Source organism: Oncorhynchus keta, chromosome 1, assembly GCF_023373465.1.
Source record: "Oncorhynchus keta strain PuntledgeMale-10-30-2019 chromosome 1, Oket_V2, whole genome shotgun sequence".
Classification (NCBI taxonomy): domain Eukaryota; kingdom Metazoa; phylum Chordata; class Actinopteri; order Salmoniformes; family Salmonidae; genus Oncorhynchus; species Oncorhynchus keta.
In genome coordinates, this window is record NC_068421.1 from 28,777,696 (window position 1) to 28,797,271 (window position 19,576).

The 19,576-nt window shown below is 43.5% G+C and overlaps 2 protein-coding genes and 1 pseudogene across 6 annotated transcripts in view; 2 read left to right on the plus strand and 1 right to left on the minus strand.

Moving 5' to 3' along the window:
- The window catches only part of LOC118364101 (nucleoredoxin-like), a 61,018-nt gene extending 50,005 nt beyond the window's left edge, over window positions 1-11,013 (plus strand). For all 4 annotated transcript variants that reach the window (XM_052520231.1, XM_052520233.1, XM_052520238.1 and 1 more), the window contains exons 4-8: window positions 2,567-2,667; window positions 3,242-3,348; window positions 4,207-4,386; window positions 5,085-5,209; window positions 10,123-11,013. In XM_052520231.1, the coding sequence (XP_052376191.1) occupies window positions 2,567-2,667; window positions 3,242-3,348; window positions 4,207-4,386; window positions 5,085-5,209; window positions 10,123-10,305 (696 nt within the window). In that variant the 3' untranslated portion in view covers window positions 10,306-11,013. The remainder of the gene's footprint in view (window positions 1-2,566; window positions 2,668-3,241; window positions 3,349-4,206; window positions 4,387-5,084; window positions 5,210-10,122) is intronic.
- A 749-nt stretch (window positions 11,014-11,762) lies between these two features.
- Window positions 11,763-13,399, minus strand: LOC118363993 (rRNA methyltransferase 3A, mitochondrial-like; annotated as a pseudogene).
- A 275-nt stretch (window positions 13,400-13,674) lies between these two features.
- On the plus strand, window positions 13,675-19,207 carry LOC118363841 (glyoxalase domain-containing protein 4-like). Of its 2 annotated transcripts, XM_035745145.2 has the most exons (9): window positions 13,675-14,002; window positions 14,420-14,469; window positions 14,598-14,718; window positions 14,861-15,005; window positions 17,014-17,150; window positions 17,438-17,524; window positions 18,391-18,504; window positions 18,591-18,677; window positions 18,769-19,207. In XM_035745145.2, the coding sequence occupies exons 1-9, from the start codon at window positions 13,913-13,915 to the stop codon at window positions 18,832-18,834; spliced, it is 897 nt and encodes a 298-aa protein (XP_035601038.1). In that variant the 5' UTR covers window positions 13,675-13,912; the 3' UTR covers window positions 18,835-19,207. The 2 variants fall into 2 exon arrangements, with proteins under 2 accessions (XP_035601038.1, XP_035601106.1); XM_035745213.2 differs by lacking the exon at window positions 17,438-17,524.
- The last annotated feature ends 369 nt before the right edge of the window (window positions 19,208-19,576 follow it).

The window sequence follows — 19,576 nt, forward strand, 5'->3', positions numbered from 1 at the left end:
TCTATCAGTGCCATCCGTTTTGTCACCAAAGCCCCATATACTAACCACCGCGACCTGTACACTCGTTGGCTGGCTCACGCTTCATACTCGTCGCCAAACCCACTGGCTCCAGGTCATCTACAAGACCCTGCTAGGTAAAGTCCCCCCTTATCTCACCTCGCTGGTCACCATAGCAGACCCCACCTGTAGCACGCGCTCCAGCAGGTATATCTCTCTGGTCACCCCCAAAACCAATTATTACTTTGGCCGCCTTGCCTTCCAGTTCACTGCTGCCAATGACTGGAACGAACTGCAAAAATCTCAAACTGGAAACACGTATCTCCCTCACTAGCTTTAAGCACCAGCTGTCAGAGCAGCTCACAGATTACTGCACCTGTACATAGCCCATCTATAATTTTGCCAAAACAACTACCTCTCCCCCTACTGTATTTATTTATTTATTTTGCTCCTTTGCACCCCCATTATTTCCATCTCTACTTTGCACATTCTTCCACTACAAATCTACCATTCCAGTGTTTTACTTGCTACAGTGCCTTGCGAAAGTATTCGGCCCCCTTAAACTTTGCGACCTTTTGCCACATTTCAGGCTTCAAACATAAAGATATAAAACTGTATTTTTTTGTGAAGAATCAACAACAAGTGGGACACATTCATGAAGTGGAACGACATTTATTGGATATTTCAAACTTTTTTAACAAATCAAAAACTGAAAAATTGTGTGAATACTTTCGCAAGGCACTGTATATTGTAGTTACTTCGCCACCATGGCCTTTCTTTGCCTTTACCTCCCTTATCTCACCTCATTTGCTCACATCGTATATAGACTTATTTTTTTGCTGTATTATTGACTGTATGTTTGTTTTACTCCATGTGTAACTCTGTTCGTGTCGAACTGATTTGCTTTATCTTGGCCAGGTCGCAATTGTAAATGAGAATAATAATATAATAATAATAATATATGCCATTTAGCAGACGCTTTTATCAAAGCGACTTACAGTCATGTGTGCATACATTCTACGTATGGGTGGTCCCGGGATCGAACCCACTACCCTGGCGTTACAAGCGCCATGCTCTACCAACTGAGCTACCTGGTTAAATAAAGGAGAAATAAATCAATACATAAATGAGGGTGAAGCAGAGATGTAGGGAGAGAGAGTCAGAACACCATGTCATCATTATATACTGTTTTATATAGACTGATCAATTTACATTTACATTTAAGTCATTTAGCAGACGCTCTTATCCAGAGCGACTTACAAATTGGTGCATTCACCTTATGACATCCAGTGGAACAGCCACTTTACAATAGTGCATCTAAATCTTTTAGGGGGGTGAGAAGGATTACTTATCCTATCCTAGGTATTCCATAAAGAGGTGGGGTTTCAGGTGTCTCCGGAAGGTGGTGATTGACTCCGCTGTCCTGGCGTCGTGAGGGAGTTTGTTCCACCATTGGGGGCCAGAGCAGCGAACAGTTTTGACTGGGCTGAGCGGGAACTGTACTTCCTCAGTGGTAGGGAGGCGAGCAGGCCAGAGGTGGATGAACGCAGTGCCCTTGTTTGGGTGTAGGGCCTGATCAGAGCCTGGAGGTATTGAGGTGCCGTTCCCCTCACAGCTCAGTAGGCAAGCACCATGGTCTTGTAGCGGATGCGAGCTTCAACTGGAAGCCAGTGGAGAGAGCGGAGGAGCGGGGTGACGTGAGAGAACTTGGGAAGGTTGAACACCAGACGGGCTGCGGCGTTCTGGATGAGTTGTAGGGGTTTAATGGCACAGGCAGGGAGCCCAGCCAACAGCGAGTAGCAGTAATCCAGACGGGAGATGACAAGTGCCTGGATTAGGACCTGCGCCGCTTCCTGTGTGAGGCAGGGTCGTACTCTGCGGATGTTGTAGAGCATGAACCTACAGGAACGGGCCACCGCCTTGATGTTAGTTGAGAACGACAGGGTGTTGTCCAGGATCACGCCAAGGTTCTTAGCGCTCTGGGAGGAGGACACAATGGAGTTGTCAACCGTGATGGCGAGATCATGGAACGGGCAGTCCTTCCCCGGGAGGAAGAGGAGCTCCGTCTTGCCGAGGTTCAGCTTGAGGTGGTGATCCGTCATCCACACTGATATGTCTGCCAGACATGCAGAGATGCGATTCGCCACCTGGTCATCAGAAGGGGGAAAGGAGAAGATTAATTGTGTGTCGTCTGCATAGCAATGATAGGAGAGACCATTTGAGGTTATGACAGAGCCAAGTGACTTGGTATATAGCGAGAATAGGAGAGGGCCTAGAACAGAGCCCTGGGGGACACCAGTGGTGAGAGCGCGTGGTGAGGAAACAGATTCTCGCCACGCCACCTGGTAGGAGCGACCTGTCAGGCAGGACGCAATCCAAGCGTGGGCCGCGCCGGAGATGCACAACTCGGAGAGGGTGGAGAGGAGGATCTGATGGTTCACAGTATCGAAGGCAGCCGATAGGTCTAGAAGGATGAGAGCAGAGGAGAGAGAGTTAGCTTTAGCAGTGCGGAGCGCTGTAAACTAATGCCATAACTTGTTGAGTGTGTCCGTGTGTGTTGTCCCTGCAGTGCCCTCCATGCCGCAGTCTGACCCGTGTGCTCTTGGAATCATATCGCACTGTGAAGGAATCGGGTCAACATTTCGAGATGGTGTTTGTCAGCGCTGACCGGTATTCCCTTCACACACGCGTATACATTCTCTCTCTGTCACACTCTCTCACGTGCATATATATATATATATATATATATATATATATATATATATATATTATATTTATTTATTTATTTTATATATATATATTTATTTATTTATATATATATATTAATTTATAATATATATTTTAATTTATAATATATATTTTAATTTATAATATATATTTTAATTTATAATATATATTTTAATATATATATTTTAATATATATATATATATATTTATATATTTTATATATATATATATATATTTATATATTTTAATATATATATATATATTTTATATATATATATATATATATTAATATATATTTTATATATATATATATATATTTTATATATATATATATATTTTAATATATATTTTAATATATATTTTTTTTAAATATATATATATATATATATATATATTTTTTTTTATAATATATATATTTATTTATATTTATATATATATATATATTGATTTATTATGACTGAATAAATGGAGTTGACAGTGGAACTGAGTGTTGTTTTGTGTTTGCCTACCAATGCAGGTCGGAAGAGTCCTTTCAGCAGTACTTCAGTGAGATGCCTTGGTTGGCAGTCCCATACTCAGACGAGGCCCGACGATCACGACTCAACAGACTCTTTGGAATACAAGGTACAACACTGTCTCTGATGTCTCCTCCTGAACTGATATACTGTAGTCCTCATGGACATGATGCTGAGTGAGTATCAAACACTAGTGGTCTGGCTTAATAATGTGTTGATGTGGAGAAGCGGCCTAATGGCAGCCAGCTCTACGCTGTGCTGGGTAGGGAACAGTGAACAGATAGCCCTGAAGCTGAAGGAATGTGAGCTGGTAATCAAGTTTACTGTTCTGCTCGCTGAGTAAGGGTCCTCTCTCTGTCTTTCTCTCTCTCTCTCTCTGTCTGTCTCCTGTCTGTCTGTAGAGAAGAGTAGTGTGGTTGTAGACAAAGTGCTGGCTCTTTACCTCTTCTGGCTGGAATGTTCAGAATGCTTGCAGGACTGGTCGATACTGCCCCGCTTTCCCCATTCAAACCCCTGTTATTCACACTGGCCCATCACCACACACACCCTTCCTCCCAGCCAAACACACACTGTGCACTCTGTGTCTGATAAGGCTGTTAATACACAGTGACTTTCTAATCTGAAAGACTGTGGGAGAGAAGGGTCGGGCGTTAAGAAAAATCAGCGGGAGTCTGAGAAGAGATGAATGGAGAGAGGGAGGGAACTGGAGAGAGTTCAGAGAGCAGAGGACAGTCAGAGCCTCAGGGATTAAAAGCTACCACACAGATAAACAGTGAGAGATACAGCCATATGTGGTGAGAGCAACTGAAAAACATGGAAGAACAGGAGGGGCGGTGGCAGAGTGAAAATCTACAGTTCATGATTGTTCTCTCCCCCTGTTTCCATATTTCTCTCTTTCTTCCTTTCTCCCACTCTGCCTCCCCCTCTCTCTTGCGCCCTCTCTCTCCTCTGTCTTCCTCCCTCCCAGGTATTCCCACCCTTATTCTGCTGGACGCGGAGGGTCACATGATCACGCGACAGGGGCGTGTGGAGGTGCTGAATGACCCAGAGTGTCGGCTCTTCCCCTGGCACCCCCGGCCCGTACTGGAGCTCAGCGAGTCTAACGCTGTGCAGCTCCACGAGGGGCCCTGCCTCGTGCTCTTTGTGGGTGAGTAGATAAGTGGATGAACATTTCAATGTCAGTCTTTACCAAGCACCTCCACGAGAGGCCCTACCTCGCGCTCTTTGTGGGTGAATGGAGGAGCATTCAGTGCTGGTTTCTACCAAACCAATCCTTCAGACTATGTATTCTACATTCTAAATAGCATTGTGCATGTAGTAAAAGTGAACAGATCAGTTGTACGGCCACATGCTATTTTAAGTCTGTGAACATGCAAGAGTAGGGCGGAGCGAAGGAAATGGTTTGTCTGTCTATTTGTTTGTTAGCAGTGCGAGAGATGGATGCCATCCTCTGCTAAGTGGCTTAGGCCAAAGTGGACAGGGCAACCATCAAGCCAGACGAGACAATAAGACAGCAATGTGAGAATGGAGTGACCGGGTGCAAACTGATGACCTCATGATTTCAGGCCCTGAGATCAGATCCGAAGGGGTCAGCCACAGACAGACCATCTGCTCTCCTCCTTTTTTCTCCTCACTCATCTGCTCATCTGTCCATTCACTCACCCCCTCAGACCTCTCCTCCTCCTGTTCTCTGCTCATTTACCTTCTTTCTCTCTTCTTCCTGTCCTCTCTCTAGTCTTCATGCCTTCACGCCAATTTCTCTCCTCTTCTTCTCTCACGTTCTCTCAACCTTTCCTCTTTTGACGCTTTTCATACTTTTGACACCTGTGTATCTCTCTTGTTCAGATACGGAGGAGGAGGGAGAACTGGAGCCGGCGAAGGAGCTGATCCAGCCAATCGCAGAGAAGATCATGGCTAAGTACAAAGCCAAGGAGGAGGAGACACCACTGCTCTTCTTCGTGGCTGGAGAGGTAAGATAATGGACACACACACAAACACCTCCAGCTGACCTAGATGAGAATATTCACATGTGATGAAATCTGTCTTATATTTTGGCATTTTAGTTGTTTTGCATTCCTGTCTTGTGTACTGTACATCTCCTCTACTGTGGGTGTCTGTGTGTTTGCTTGTTGCTATGCTCTGGCATGATGTTCCATCTGCTTTAGTTATCACATATCATAATCCTCCGGTGGAGAACATGCCACTACTCCCCAACTGACATAAGCTACAGTATAATGTCAGATGGGCCATTTCTGAGGGATGAAACCCCCTTTCACTTTTATGTGAGGCACACCACAAGACCCATGGCCCAGAATTTAGCTGGCCGTGTGTCTGATGATGGCTGTTCTCCCTCGATCTTTCCGCCCACCCACTTGCCTGCCCTCAGTGCAGGAGGGAACATGGAGTTTTCTTAACTCTTGTTATCTCTTGTTTTTCCTTCTCATCCTTTCAAGAGCTTGTGGAGTTAGCAGCAGGGACAGCCGTAATTACCAGATTAGCTAGCTCCCCCTCGCCTCCCTCACTCCTCTGCTCACAGGGCTCAGAGCTCGGGGGGGGTCAGGACGGTGTCCCATGTCAGATGGTTTAGGTTTCAGCCATGGGGAGCTGCACAGGTGCTCCCTCTCTGTCCTGTCTTACCCTCTGCCTGGCTGCCTGAGGCCACTCTGCTCTCTGTCAGACTTAATGCTACGGACACAGACAGACACTGGGGCTAAGACCACATACTAACACCCTCTCTCTTTACCTTTTCACCTGTTTGGGGATTTGTTGCATACTGATTGGTATTTATGTTCATCTGGATCGGACCCATTCTAATGAATGTTACATCAGTGAATCTGTTTCTCAGCTGAAAGGTCTGTGTTGCTTTCTAGGTTAATGTTCAGTCTGTGGTAGTCTATAACAGGCAGGTACAGTTTTCTCATCGTCTGGGTTACATGTAGCTGGATCTGAATTCACCAGCACTCTGTCTGTTCCAGACTGGGGGTAGTCCCAAATGGCACCCTATTCCCTATAAATAGCACCCTATTCCCTATATGGGGCCCTATGGGGAATAAGGTAACATTTTGGAGACCGAATGTGTATGTATACCCTGTTAGATATCACTCCCTGCCATGGACCCATTGGGCTCTCTGTTATGCCAGGCAGAGGCTGAGGTTACAGGATGGACCCCCATGCAGCCCGCAGGGCCCTGGCCTGGGCGAGGTCTGCCTGCACGTGGTCAGACTAGGCTCTGTCTGCCAGCTGCTGTGCTGGGGATGGTTTACTTAATCAGTGAGACAGTACAATGCTGGCAGCCCAACATGGAGAGCCTGGCCTGAAGAAAATGAGAGGGTGGGGTAAGGAGATCCCCTATCAGTCACAGAGAGGCTAAGAGAAACGGACTTGCAACCTACGGTTGTACCATTAGATCAAATTTATTTATATAGCCCTTCGTACATCAGCTGATATCTCAAAGTGCTGTACAGAAACCCAGCCTAAAACCCCAAACAGCAAGCAATACAGGTGTTAAAGCATGTTGGCTAGGAAAAACTCCCTAGAAAGGCCAGCACCTAGGAAGAAACCTATGAGGGGTGGCCAGTCCTCTTCTGGCTGTGCCGGGTGAAGAATATAACAGAACATGGCCAAGATATTCAAATGTTCATAAATGACCAGCATGGTCAAATAATAGGTCTGGGACAGGTAGCACGTCCAGTGAACAGGTCAGGAGTCCATAGCCGCAGGCAGAACAGTTGAAACTGGAGCAGCAGCACGGCCAGGTGGACTGGGGACAGCAAGGAGTCATTATGCCAGGTAGTCCTGAGGCATGGTCCTAGGGCTCAGGTCCTCCTCCGAGAGAGAAAGAGAGAATTCGAGAGAGCATACTTAAATTCACACAGGACACCGAATAAGACAGGAGAAGTACTCCAGATATAACTAACTGACCCTAACCCCCCGACACAAACTACTGCAGCATAAATACTGGAGGCTGAAGATGAAGAAGATGCCCTATTCACAGAGAAAATTAATGGGGATTGATGGATATTTGTGATTGCAATAAAGACAAATACTGTAATGTTATGTCTTTTATATCTATAGTGTTTTCTATATTATTAACTATGAGATACTTGGGGTATAGTTGTCTTTGCCTTGATCTTCCCAGGTTTAGCCAGGAATATGAGATCCTGACAATAGTTTAGTCTGCCGCCCGTATCACCTGCTAACCTCCCTGACCCCAGGGTACAAAGGTCATGTAGACACAGAGACCTGTGTCACACTGTGTGTGTTGTGAGCTAGACAGGTTGGCCTCTCCACTAGTTATTTACGTCCAAGCAGTGTGGTGTTTTTAGAAAACACTCGTCTCCTGTGTCTCTTACTGGCAATACAGTTCAACAGTTAGAAATGAAACAATCAATCATCAAGAAGCAATACCCTCACAGGCAAATCCCTGTCATTTAAAGCAACAATATAACTATTTATTGAATTAAAAACACTTTTCATTAGGTCTAACAGTGCTTTACAATGTACAGTATGTAAAGATACAGGGTCGAGCTGGCCTATATCCTATCCTTTGATACAGTGATTCTCAGTAACTATGGGTTTCCAGCCTGAATCTCCCAGTGATACAGACTGATAGGCCGTTGTTCAGCCAGTCATATCGCTGTGCTGATTGTATCCTGAATTTCACAACGCCTGGAGACTCTCAAGCTGACCAATCAGTAGGCTGCTTTCCAGGCCGTCTGGCCAACGGGAGCTTCTTATCTTTGCAGGTCCTTATCTGATGAACGTCGTCTACTCTTTGGAATGCCACAGTGCTACAATGGTCAGAATAAACCTGACATGGTGCAGCAGGAGGTTCCATACGGTAAACGCACACGGGAGCCTTATCACAGCAGTCAGTCGGTGACTGCAGGCCATACGTAGCATAGCATAGATACCCTTTGTCTTTGTATTCAGAGCTGGGCTGGAGAGCGAGGATGGGGGCCAGTCTCTTTATCACTCGCACAGCTGGACTGGTTGCTTCTCATGAAGAACAGTTTACACATGGTTAGCAGCCACACAAAGGAAGACTCAAGACTTCCCACAGAGAAGAAGACAGCCATGGAGATTACATCTCTTCATATCTAAGATGCTGGGAGGCCATGCTAACAGAGACTCCTGTGATTTCTCTTTCTGTGGTTCCTTTCGAAGGAAATGCCAAGGATGTATCTTCAATCTGAGCTTGCAAGAGAAGACTTTATGGGGGATGTGAGGAGTCACAGATTTTCTCAAGCTTGGGAATGTAGCTTGTGGCTACATCAATCATCCATTAAACATCCTCATAAGTGTAGCAATTACTTTCATTGTATATTTTTCTGAAGTTGAATAGGTTTAATACTGCTCCCAGATCAGATGGTAGAGATTCAGGGGAAGTGAGCTCTCCAGATCTTACATGCCACAGGATAACTCGACTGTTCTGCTAGCGGTTTCGCAACAAGTCAAACTGTGTTGGCATACATACTTGTCCTTTTTAGGTAACAAAGCGGCCAAACTGGTCGGAGAGCTGATTGTGCAGTTCAATCCATTTAGGTTGAAATATTTTACTGCCATTTTTCCAGATAACGGGAGCGTTACTCCAAAAAAGAAAAAACATTGTGAAAAGCTGTGATTTAATGACGGGTCCAAGCCTTTGCGACAGCGCCAGCTTGTGGTAGTGTTCTGTCACTTCTCTATTTTGAAATATTTTCCACATGAAATTGTTCTTTGATCTCTTCCAAGTCTCTCTCACCCAGAGGGCTTAGTTGAGTAGAAATCAGCTCATCCTGTCACGAGGAAGGGAGAGACCTGTCACGAGGAAGGGAGAGACCTGTCACGAGGAAGGGAGAGACCTGTCACGAGGAAGGGAGAGACCAACTCAGAAGATGTCATATACTAATCTGGCATGACAGAGCTGAAATCTGACTTCACAAATCAACACTTGGAATCCTCTTTAACATTTAGAAGAAAAGTCTGGACTGACTGGAACTAATGCAGCGTTGTTGAAGTGGGGAAAAGCTTCCTCTAAGATTACTAACTGAAATGACATGCGGTTGCAAGTATTGCCAAAAAGTGCATGTTATTTTCTCTGAATAATTGATAGCCCCTCCGAGTGGGCTGGGGTGCCGCTTCCTGTCTGCTGTGGTGTTATAGTGAGTTATTCCTGCTGTCTTACGATTGTCTGTCTGTAATTCCCAGTTGTTAAAAGGGTGAGAGGTGAGATCAAGCCTGGGACTCAACAAGGCTTGTAAAAAGACATTCAGTGACATAAGTCTGTCCTCACTAACTCTGTCGTCAAAGCTCCACCACACACCCATTTTTACTATTTCTCACCAGACATGAGGGAATACACCACTCTCTCCCCCTCCTTCTCACCCACGTGTACACTATCCAAACACGCTGTGATGTGTCTCTGAAGCTTCCCAGCCTTGTAGTCTGTGGGTGAGGCTTTGAAGGGATGGATGTTGTTGGATCCCCTCCTGTTCCCCCAGCTCTCTCCCACAGTGGGTTGCATGACGGAGCCCTGGCTGGTGGTGAACACTGCCTGCAGGAGAGAAAAGAAGAGCTCCCTCCTCAGTCTTCAAGCAAACATTGACATTATCACCTTCAGTTATGAATCCATTGAGTTATATTAAGTGCCATAGTTAATCTTGTGTCCCAGTTTTTTAATACCAAAATCAAGTCAGAACTGATTGAAAGCAAATAAGTTTTTATATTATCTAGCAATTCCTTTTGCATGACACACAGGATAAAGTGTTGTTGATATGTAAACTAGGCCACGCCACTTCACTTTGTCATACAACTTCTTCCCCAGGCACAATTGCTACTGCATATAGACAGGCTGGTAGACAAGATTGTTGTATGATCATGACTGACCTGTCTGTGTTCCCAGGATGACATGAGTGACTCCCTGCGTGACTACACGAACCTCCCAGAGGCAGCACCCCTGCTCACCATCCTGGACATGTCTGCCCGGGCCAAGTACGTTAAGGACGTGGAGGAGATCACACCGGCCGTGGTGGAGACCTTTGTCCAAGACTTTCTGGCTGAAAAGCTCAAACCAGAGCCCATCTAGAGAGCATGGCTAGACTGTCCCAAATTACACTCTATTCCCTGCATAGTGCACTGCTTTTGACCAAGGTCCATAGTCCTGGTCTAAAGTAGTGCATTATATAGGGAATAGGGTGCCATTTGGGGGACACACCTAAACTTATGGGACTGAACCCACACCTCCATCAAACCCTGAACTCCTGGCTACCACCACCAGCCAGCCTCCCCCTTTCTGTCAAAGGTCTCACTTTTGACTGACATCAACTTTAATTTTTTTAGACAGGACAGCTTTCTCCTGTGGTGCCTTGCATTGACTAAAGCCCCTACAGTAATATGGACATTCTGTTGCTTTTTGGCTCCAATAGCATATTTGATCAGTTTCGTTATTGGCATTTCTTGATACTAGAAGAAACCACACAATGTTGACCCAATGGACTTGAATTTTCACAATGTCTTTCTTTTGCCGAACCCTCATTGCTGGGAAAGAATAAAATGATTGCAACCAATGTTCTGTAGTTGTAATTTACAAGTATGCAGTGCAGAAAATGTCTTCCGTCTGGTGTTATTGTTCTTCTGTTTGAAAGGTGCTGCAGAATAGTATGACCGCTGTGCATACAGTATAGACCTAACAATGTCTGATTTCCCTGTTTTAAAGGTCATTTTGTCTGTATTTGCTTGTTTTGTATTGTTAATTGTATTTCAAATACCATGTCATGTTCTCCATGATACGAGAGATGGTAGTCTTATCATAATTATGTTTCCATCTCAACCACCATGACATTTAAGATGATTTTCTGTGAAGATCCTCTCTTGAAAAGGCCAGATATTTTTTAAGGCACAAAAATGGCATTTAAAAATCCATCTTAGCAACTAAGTGAAGTATTAATTCACATTTTCTGTCACTCCCTGGTCATTTTTAGTCATAACTTCACAGCCATTAAAATTCACTGTTAAGCACAACTGTCTGGCAACTTCCTCTATCCATGAGGCCAGTTCTCATTAACGTGGTCAAGCAGTTTTATTCCATTGGGAAAATGTATTTTACAGTATTAGCTTGGTATATATTTTTGAAGTACAATTTGTCTTGATGTCAGACTGTGTACAACCCATTTGTTTACAGTGTAAGACAACCAAGTATTTTACACCTTTCAATTAAGTTGTTTTTACCCTACAACTTCCTTGCCTACAGTAAATGTTCCCAAATTGCTTCAGGTGCCACTGGTTACTATGATAATTGCTTTCATATGCTCATCAGTGAAGTTGTTAATTGACAGGTTATTTCCCTTGCTAAACAGACATGCACATGTCCAGTATAGAGATTAAGCAGTCATCTTGAAAGGCAGCAGTTTAGTCATAACTGGCAGGAAATATAGTAGGCAAATGTGTGGAGTGTAAGTGAAGCTTACAAAGCCACACTGGCAGGAATTGGAAGATATAATTGAGTAAATAGGCGGCCTGGAAAGAACACATTTCACATCGTGGTAATTGTCATTTTCAGCCAAACGCTGATTTTATTAGCCGAGTCGAATATGGAAATGAAATCCATCCATATGAGTCAGTCTGACATGAGGTACAGTGAAGAGGTTGTGCAGTCTAGAATGTATGCATGGAAAAGGTGACACCAGGAATAACATGTCCGTTACACTCAAAATGGCTTCCAGGAAATTGCACTTTAGATTAAGCTTTCCTCCAAGACGTCTCCATTATGTTTAACAGCTGCCTTCAAACAGGAGCATGCTGGCTGCCATGGCTGAGTTGAGACTGACTGTCCACTCCAGGGACCACAGGGATGAACAGTCTTGGACCGGCAGTTCTCTCAGCCAATTGGACGGCTTCCAGACTCAGTCCATGAGTTTCTCCACCAATCACAGGGCCTGTGTTCCCCTGAGCCCAGCCTTCATGGTACAACTTGGTCGCCGCTCTTGGAAGTGACCGTTTGGAATCTGATATTCCTCATAGTGCATGTCTTTACAATTAGGCCTGCTACTCACCCATCCAAAGTCCGCTGCCTTTGAAGGTTTGTTGGACTGGTTTGCTTCCATGTTCTCAGCTATTTCTCGCTCATAGCCGCTGCAGTTGTCTGCTACGTGGACAGTCAGACTTTGGCAGCTGGTTTTGAATGTCGTCCCAGTCCAAGCTGGGGAAGGCGGAAATGGGCACCAATCACTGCTCGCAGCACCTTAGGTTCTCAAGCGTCCACACAGCCTGTGAAAAGAGACCTACACAAGATACTTAGTGAAAGAACCATCCAGAGTAGTGCACAAGTTCACACACTAATTCCTCACTATCAGCTCCTATGGGTACAGTAAAAATAGCCACCAGTCCACCCAATATGGCATCATTCACTTGAATAGGGTGTAACATTTCTATAAATTGGATTATGCCCATCCCCAGTTTACCATCATGACATACCCTTGGTGAGCAGGATGCTGTTTCAAAAAAAAAAATCATACACCCTAGCATACCCATCACTCACTCCCTTTGGCGCTACAAGGTTAGACCAGATCTTGATATTCCTCAAACGTGACTTTAACCAGAGTGGCCCTCTTCAGTTTGTCCAAGGGGAGCTCACAAAGTGTGTACACTGAACTGAAGAACACCATCTGGGGGGGTTGGCACCAGCAGCCAGTGCATTGCAGATCAGATGTCTTCCCCCCCAGCAGGATCCTAAACTGGTGCTCCCGAAACGTCATGCAGCAAGCCACACTCACCACCCTCCTGGGAGATGGCGAGAAGATAGTTGATGTTCAGTCAAGATACATAGCCTGTTTTCATACAAAGTCTACATGCAAACATACATCACAGCCCGTAGTTACTAAACCTCTACTAGCCACTATAATGAAAGCGGATATATTCACTCAATTATCTAACATAGGGTCGATAGCCAACATGCACAGATACTTACGCCAATCTTTTGTCACCAGGGACGGTCCTTTCGAATTTGAGGCCACCTCGTTGGTCCTTCAGATTGGTTGTATGTTCCCGGCGCTGAGGATGCTTAGTCATTTCTGGCACTCCATGACTTGCTGTCTAATTTTTTTAATGGTCGTTGACAGTGGACTCCTTCATTTTGGACACAACTGTCAGACTGCTTGTGCCGATTTTATCTGGCATTTTTTCCGATGTTTGAAATGTCCTCTCACTATCAGGATACAACACCTTAACGGGTCTCATTTTCAATGCTCGCACGTATCTTTTTGAATCTACGATACAGTCGTTGCCTTTTTCGTAATATGACTTCGTCCTGTTGGAAGAAGATGCCTCTCATGGACGTCACCATCTTCGCGAAGAGGGCGTGGAAACATCAAACAGCGGCATGACGATTGGTTGGTTTATACCATAAAAAATGTGTGTGGGGGGGTAATTTGTTTGTTGGTAATACTGATTAATGTTGGTAATACTGATATGTAAAACAATATAATATGCTTAACTTTTAATTGAAATACTCCTCGTTATCTTGAGATAGATTTGATCTGCGATTCAGCGGCAAATAATTTTATCTGTACCGAAAAACGTTGTCTTCCATAGAATCGATACCAGAGCAATCGATTGCAAGGTTCCTCATTCGACGTAGACAAACAGCGTGAAAAATAATCGTAACATAAGTACACAGCGAACTCACCTGGGGTATAATGGCTTTGAGACGAGCCTTGCATTTCGTTTTCAAAGTGGGTGACAGAAGCAAAACGGCCACCTTTTACCGAGATGTGCTAGGCATGAAGGTACATTTCCATCTCTTTCGTAGAACATCCTCAAACATGTGACCAATAGATTTCACTTGCACAGAGTGTACCACCGTTGTATTTTTAATTTAACCTTTATTTATCTAAGCAAGTCACCTAAGAACAAATTCTTATTTACAATGACGGCCTACACCGGCCAACTCTGGGTCAATTGTGCGCCGCCCTATGGGACTCCCAATCATGACCGGATGTGATACACCCTGGAGTCGAACCAGGGACTGTAGTGACAACTCTTGCACTGGGATGCAGCCTTAGACTGCTGCGCCACATTTAATTGGTTTCAATCGTTTGTTATGATTTGTGCTTCAATGGTGTTCATAGTGCTGTAAACTCACGTGATATTGGGGACTAGATCACTGTTTTGCCAAAATGTCAAAATCATTGATTTGATTTCAGATTTTGCGTCATGAAGAGTTTGAAGAGGGATGCAAGGCCACTTGTAATGGGTAGGCAGGCTGCCAAATTTACTGTTCAACCAACACCTCTTATGAAAATGAAATGTTTTAATTACTTACTGTGTAACAATAGTCACGGTCTCTCTCATATGATGCCCTACTTGCTTGTGTGTATTCAGCCCTTATGATGGAAAATGGAGCAAGACAATGGTCGGCTTTGGTCCAGAGGATGATCACTTTGTGGCTGAGCTGACCTACAATTATGGAGTGGGAGAATATCGCCTTGGCAATGACTTCCTGGTAAGAGAGTGGTTATTCACGAACACATATATATATATATATATATATATATTTTTTTTTTGTATATTTTTTTAAATATTTTTTTATTTATATTTTTAAATCCAATCCTAACTCAATGTATGCCACCATGTCTTTATTTCAGGGTCTGACTCTGCAGTCTAGCCAGGCTGTCAGCAATGCTAAGCGGCTTGGTTGGCCCCTCACTGAGGTTGGAGAGGCTCTCTATCTGGTTGAGGCTCCTGGAGGTTACCGCTTCTACCTGGTGGACAAAGAGCAGCCTCACAATGGTGGGTCAACAGTGCTTTGCACAAAAGATCATTGCTGTAGTAGACTCTAAAGTAGACTATAGTCTACCATGCTTATTTAAAAGTCCAGGAGGAAATTAACCTGGGTACCAGTCTGTTTGTGCCATCATGCCAGTTCTTGCCATGCCATGTTTGGTTTGCATTGAGTAGGCAGGAGCACAAACGTATCTGGAACCAATCTAGATATCAATACTCCTTACATCCAGGTAACTGCCAGAACAGCTTCAATGCACCTTGGCATAGATTCCACAAGTGTCTGGAACTCTATTGGACAGATGCGACACCATTCTTTCATGAGAAATTCCATAATTTTGTGTTTTGTTGATGGTGGTGGAAAACACTGTCTCAGGTGCCACTCCAGAATCTCCCATAAGTGTTTAATTGGGTTGAGATCTGGTGACCGAGACACCCACACACACTTTAAACCCACTATGCTCCTTTGAGATCCCTCTTTCAAAGTCAGAAATCTCTTATTCTAGCCATGGTAGCCAAAATAATGGGTTACTAGGCATTTTTATACATGACACTAAGCATGATGGGACGTAATTGCTTAATTAACTCAGGAACTACACCTGTTTGGAAGCACCTGATTTCAATATACTTTGTATCCCTCATTTACTCATGTTTTCTTTATTTTGACAGTTACCTGTATATTGTGTACAGTTGAAGTTGGGAAGTTTACATACACCTTAGCCAAATACATTTAAATGTTTGTTTTTTTCACAATTCCTGACATTTAATCCTAGTAAAAACTTCCTGTCTTAGATCAGTTAGGTCACTTTTTTTAAAGAATGTGAAAGGTCTGAATAATAGTAGAAAGTGATTTATTTCAGCTTTTATTTCCTTCATCACATTCCCAGTGGGTCAGACGTTTACATACACTCAATTAGTATTTGGTAGCATTGCCTTTAAATGGTTTAACTTGGGTCAAATGTTTCGGGTAGCCTTCCACAAGCTTCCCACAATAAGTTGGGTGAAGTTTGGCCCATTTCTCACAACATGATGCTGTCACCCCCATGCTTCACGATTGGATGGTGTTCTTCGGCTTGCAAGCCTCCCCGTTTTTCCTCCAAACATAACAAATGGTCATTCTGGACAAACAGTTCTATTTTTGTTTCATCAGACCAGAGGACATTTCTCCAAAAAGTATGATCTTTGTCCCCATGTGCAGCTGCAAACCGTAGTCTGGCTTTTTTATGGCGTTTTTGGATCAGTGGCTTCTTCCTTGCTGAGCGGCCTTTCAGGTTATGTCGGTATAAGACTCATTTTACTGTGGCTATAGATACTTTTGTATCTGTTTCCTCCAGCATCTTCACAAGGTCCATTGCTGTTGTTCTGAGATTGATTAGCACTTTTCGTACCAAATTATAATCTCTAGGAGACAACGCGTCTCCTTCCTGAGCTGTATGATGGCTCCGTGGTCCCATGGTGTTTATACTTGCGTACTATTGTTTGTACAGATGAATGTGGTACCTTCAGACGTTTGGAAATTGCTCCCAAGGATGAACCAGACTTGTGGAGATCTACAATAGTTTTTCTGAGGTCTTGGCTGAATTCTTTTGATTTTCCCATGATGTCACGCAAAGAGGCACTGAGTTTGAAGGTAGGCCTTGAAATATATCCACAGGTACACCTCAAATTGACTCAACTGATGTCAATTAGCCTATCAGAAGCTTCTAAAGTCATGACATCATTTTCTGGAATTTTCCAAGCTGTTGAAAGGCACAATCAACTTAGTGTATGTAGACTTCTGACCCACTGGAATTGTGATACAGTGAAATAATCTGTCTGTAAACAATTGTTGGAAATCAAAGTAGATGCACAAAGTAGACATGCACAAAGTAGATGTCCTAACCGACTTGCCAAAACTATAGTTTGTTAACAAGAAATTTGTGGAGTGGTTGAAAAACGAGTTTTAATGACTCCAACCTAAGTGTATGTTAACTTCCGACTTCAACTGTATGTGTATCTGTTTTTCACTTGTTTAAAGATCCTGTACAGAAGGTATGTCTGGCAGTGTCTGACCTGCAGAAATCAACACACTACTGGTCCTCCCTTCTGGGGATGAAGGTGATGGAGAGAAATGAGGAGAAAAAGACTGTGCTGATGGGATTCACAGACACTCAGGTGTGTGTGTGAGAGAGAGAGAGAGACACTTGGTTCTACACCACAGGAGGTTGGTGGCACCTTAATTGGGGAGGAGGGCTTGTGGTAAAGGCTTGAGTGGAATTGGTGGAATGGTATCAAATACATCCAACAAATGGTTTCCATGTGGATGATTCCATTGCGGCCATTATTATGAGCCATCCTCCCCTCAGCAGCCTCCTGTGTTCTACACTTAGAACACGAGTGTGTGTTTGCATTAATTGATAAGATGGTGCTAATGCTAGGTGTGTTTTTCTGTATATTTGCAGTGTAAACTAGAGCTTTACAACATTGGTGGGACAGTAGATCATGGCACAGCTTTCGGGAGGATGGCTTTCTCTTGTCCACATAAGCAGGTGAAGTAATAGACCCTTTTCCAGTACACGACACACTGATGTCATGCACATATCCGCGTGTCTCTTGACGGCAGTAAGAAAGCCGTCGCCACTTGTGCCCATTCAACATCACCTAGATTTACTTTTTTATTATTCTAAACAAAATAACTTTTTTTGGCTCTCATATGCTTACAATGTTTCGATTCTAGCTTGAACAGTTGATGAAGATTATATTTGGTTGTAATCTTTGCAAAATAACTATTGGATGCAGCAGTTGTTAGCTAGAATGTTAACGATCATTGAAATAGGCTGTTGCAAAAGCTAGCCAAAGAGGCAATTTCCGAGTTTTAATTTTTTTTTTTTTAAGTATAATGCAGTGATTTGCGATGATGACACAAACCTATTAAACAGGACATTCATACGAGCCTTATAATCCAAAAGTAGTGTGAAATCACTCATAAGCAAAATGTAGATAGTATTTTTTTTTGCTGCCGTTTCTATAAGAACTCGCCCTTGTTCTGCCATCAGCTTGCTCGCATCGCCCTCATGCAGCAGTATTTGCTAACACAGAAAGAGGTCTATACAATGCTATAAATGATTTACTTGTGTAACAGTTTTGCTTCCGTCCCTCGCCTCGCCCCTACCTGGGCTCGAACCAGGGACCCTCTGCACACATTGACAACAGTCACCCTTGAAGCACCGTTACTCATCGCTCCATAAAAGCCGCAGCCCTTGCAGAGCAACAACTACTTCAAGGTCTCAGAGCGAGTGACGTCACTGATTGAAGCGATATTAGTGCACACCCTGCAAACTAGCTAGCCATTTCACACCGGTTACACATGCACACAGAAAGCAATATTGAATAATTGTTGTTTAATTATTTTTAGTTGCCAGATCTTGAAGCCCTGATGACAAAAGAAAACTATAAAATCCTTACTCCTTTGGTTAGCCTGGACACCCCTGGGAAGGCTACAGTAGAAGTGGTCATTCTGGCTGATCCAGTGAGTGCATTACCAAATGATTAACATGGGTAAAATGTATTAATTCTACATTCTGCACATAATAACGGTGGTCATATGTGGTCTAGGATGGCCATGAGATCTGCTTTGTGGGAGATGAGGCATTCAGACAACTCTCCCAGATGGACCCCAGTGGAAATGCATTGCTGGATAAGGTTGGTATTTAGAAATATTATGAAAATGAAACCATACTTTGCATTATCAATGAGTACATAGTCTTAATCTATTACCCAAATGTATTTTCAGGCTATGGCTGAAGATAAAAGTGATGAGTGGTTTGCCAAGCACAACAAGCAGAAGGCTTCAGCGTAAATGCTTAGAACATAGCTGAGCAGTCACGGGTCTACTGGACATCTCCAGCTACTGTACCTGGATGTGTTTGTGAACACTCCAATAGAGGTGTAAAGCATGGGATCTCTAGTTGCCTGTATATTTTTCCCCGTATATGGCATTACCCTTCCAGCTGCACAACGTCACTAGGTTTTACTCAACCAGAAGCATTATTTAGAGATGTTTAGGAGACTGAAAGTGTACATATATTTCATTCATACTGTGGCAGAAGCTTGATGAACATGGACAACTTTAAAATGAATCATGTTTTTGTATGCAAAGAAAACAATTGTACCTGTTCAGCTCAATGAAATGAATAAAACACTGACTTCATCAGAACAGTGAAGTGCAAGACTGCAAGTGTGTGGTAGAAAAGTCATTTCAATTTGAAGTCCTCACACTGCCAAATTGTAGGTCAAGGTTTGTAAAAGGTGCAGACGCTGCAGGTTGAAAAACCAATGAAATGACAGGGCATATGCATATCATGTGATGTTGAAGCTGTGTTGTGCTCATTGAACTGTTTCAAATGGGGAAATGAAAGTGAACTATATCAAAAGGGGGTGCCATGAACATTTTCATCAAGATGGGAGAATTGCCTAACCTTTGCTAACAACTCACTCAGTATCATCTTCTAATGATTCCATTTCTTTGGCATAAAGAGATGAATGACAATAAATAAGTGTTCGGTCCCTTATTAAACAAACTATTGAGTTGTTATGCTGCA

Coding starts and splice junctions, on each gene's coding strand:
- LOC118363841 (XM_035745145.2), top strand. CDS start 13,913: ATGGCTTTGAGACGAGCCTTGCATTTCGTTTTCAAAGTGGGTGACAGA. Junction 17,525..18,390: donor TCTCTTGTCCACATAAGCAG/GTGAAGTAATAG, acceptor AATTATTTTTAG/TTGCCAGATCTTGAAGCCCT. Junction 18,678..18,768: donor GAAATGCATTGCTGGATAAG/GTTGGTATTTAG, acceptor ATGTATTTTCAG/GCTATGGCTGAAGATAAAAG.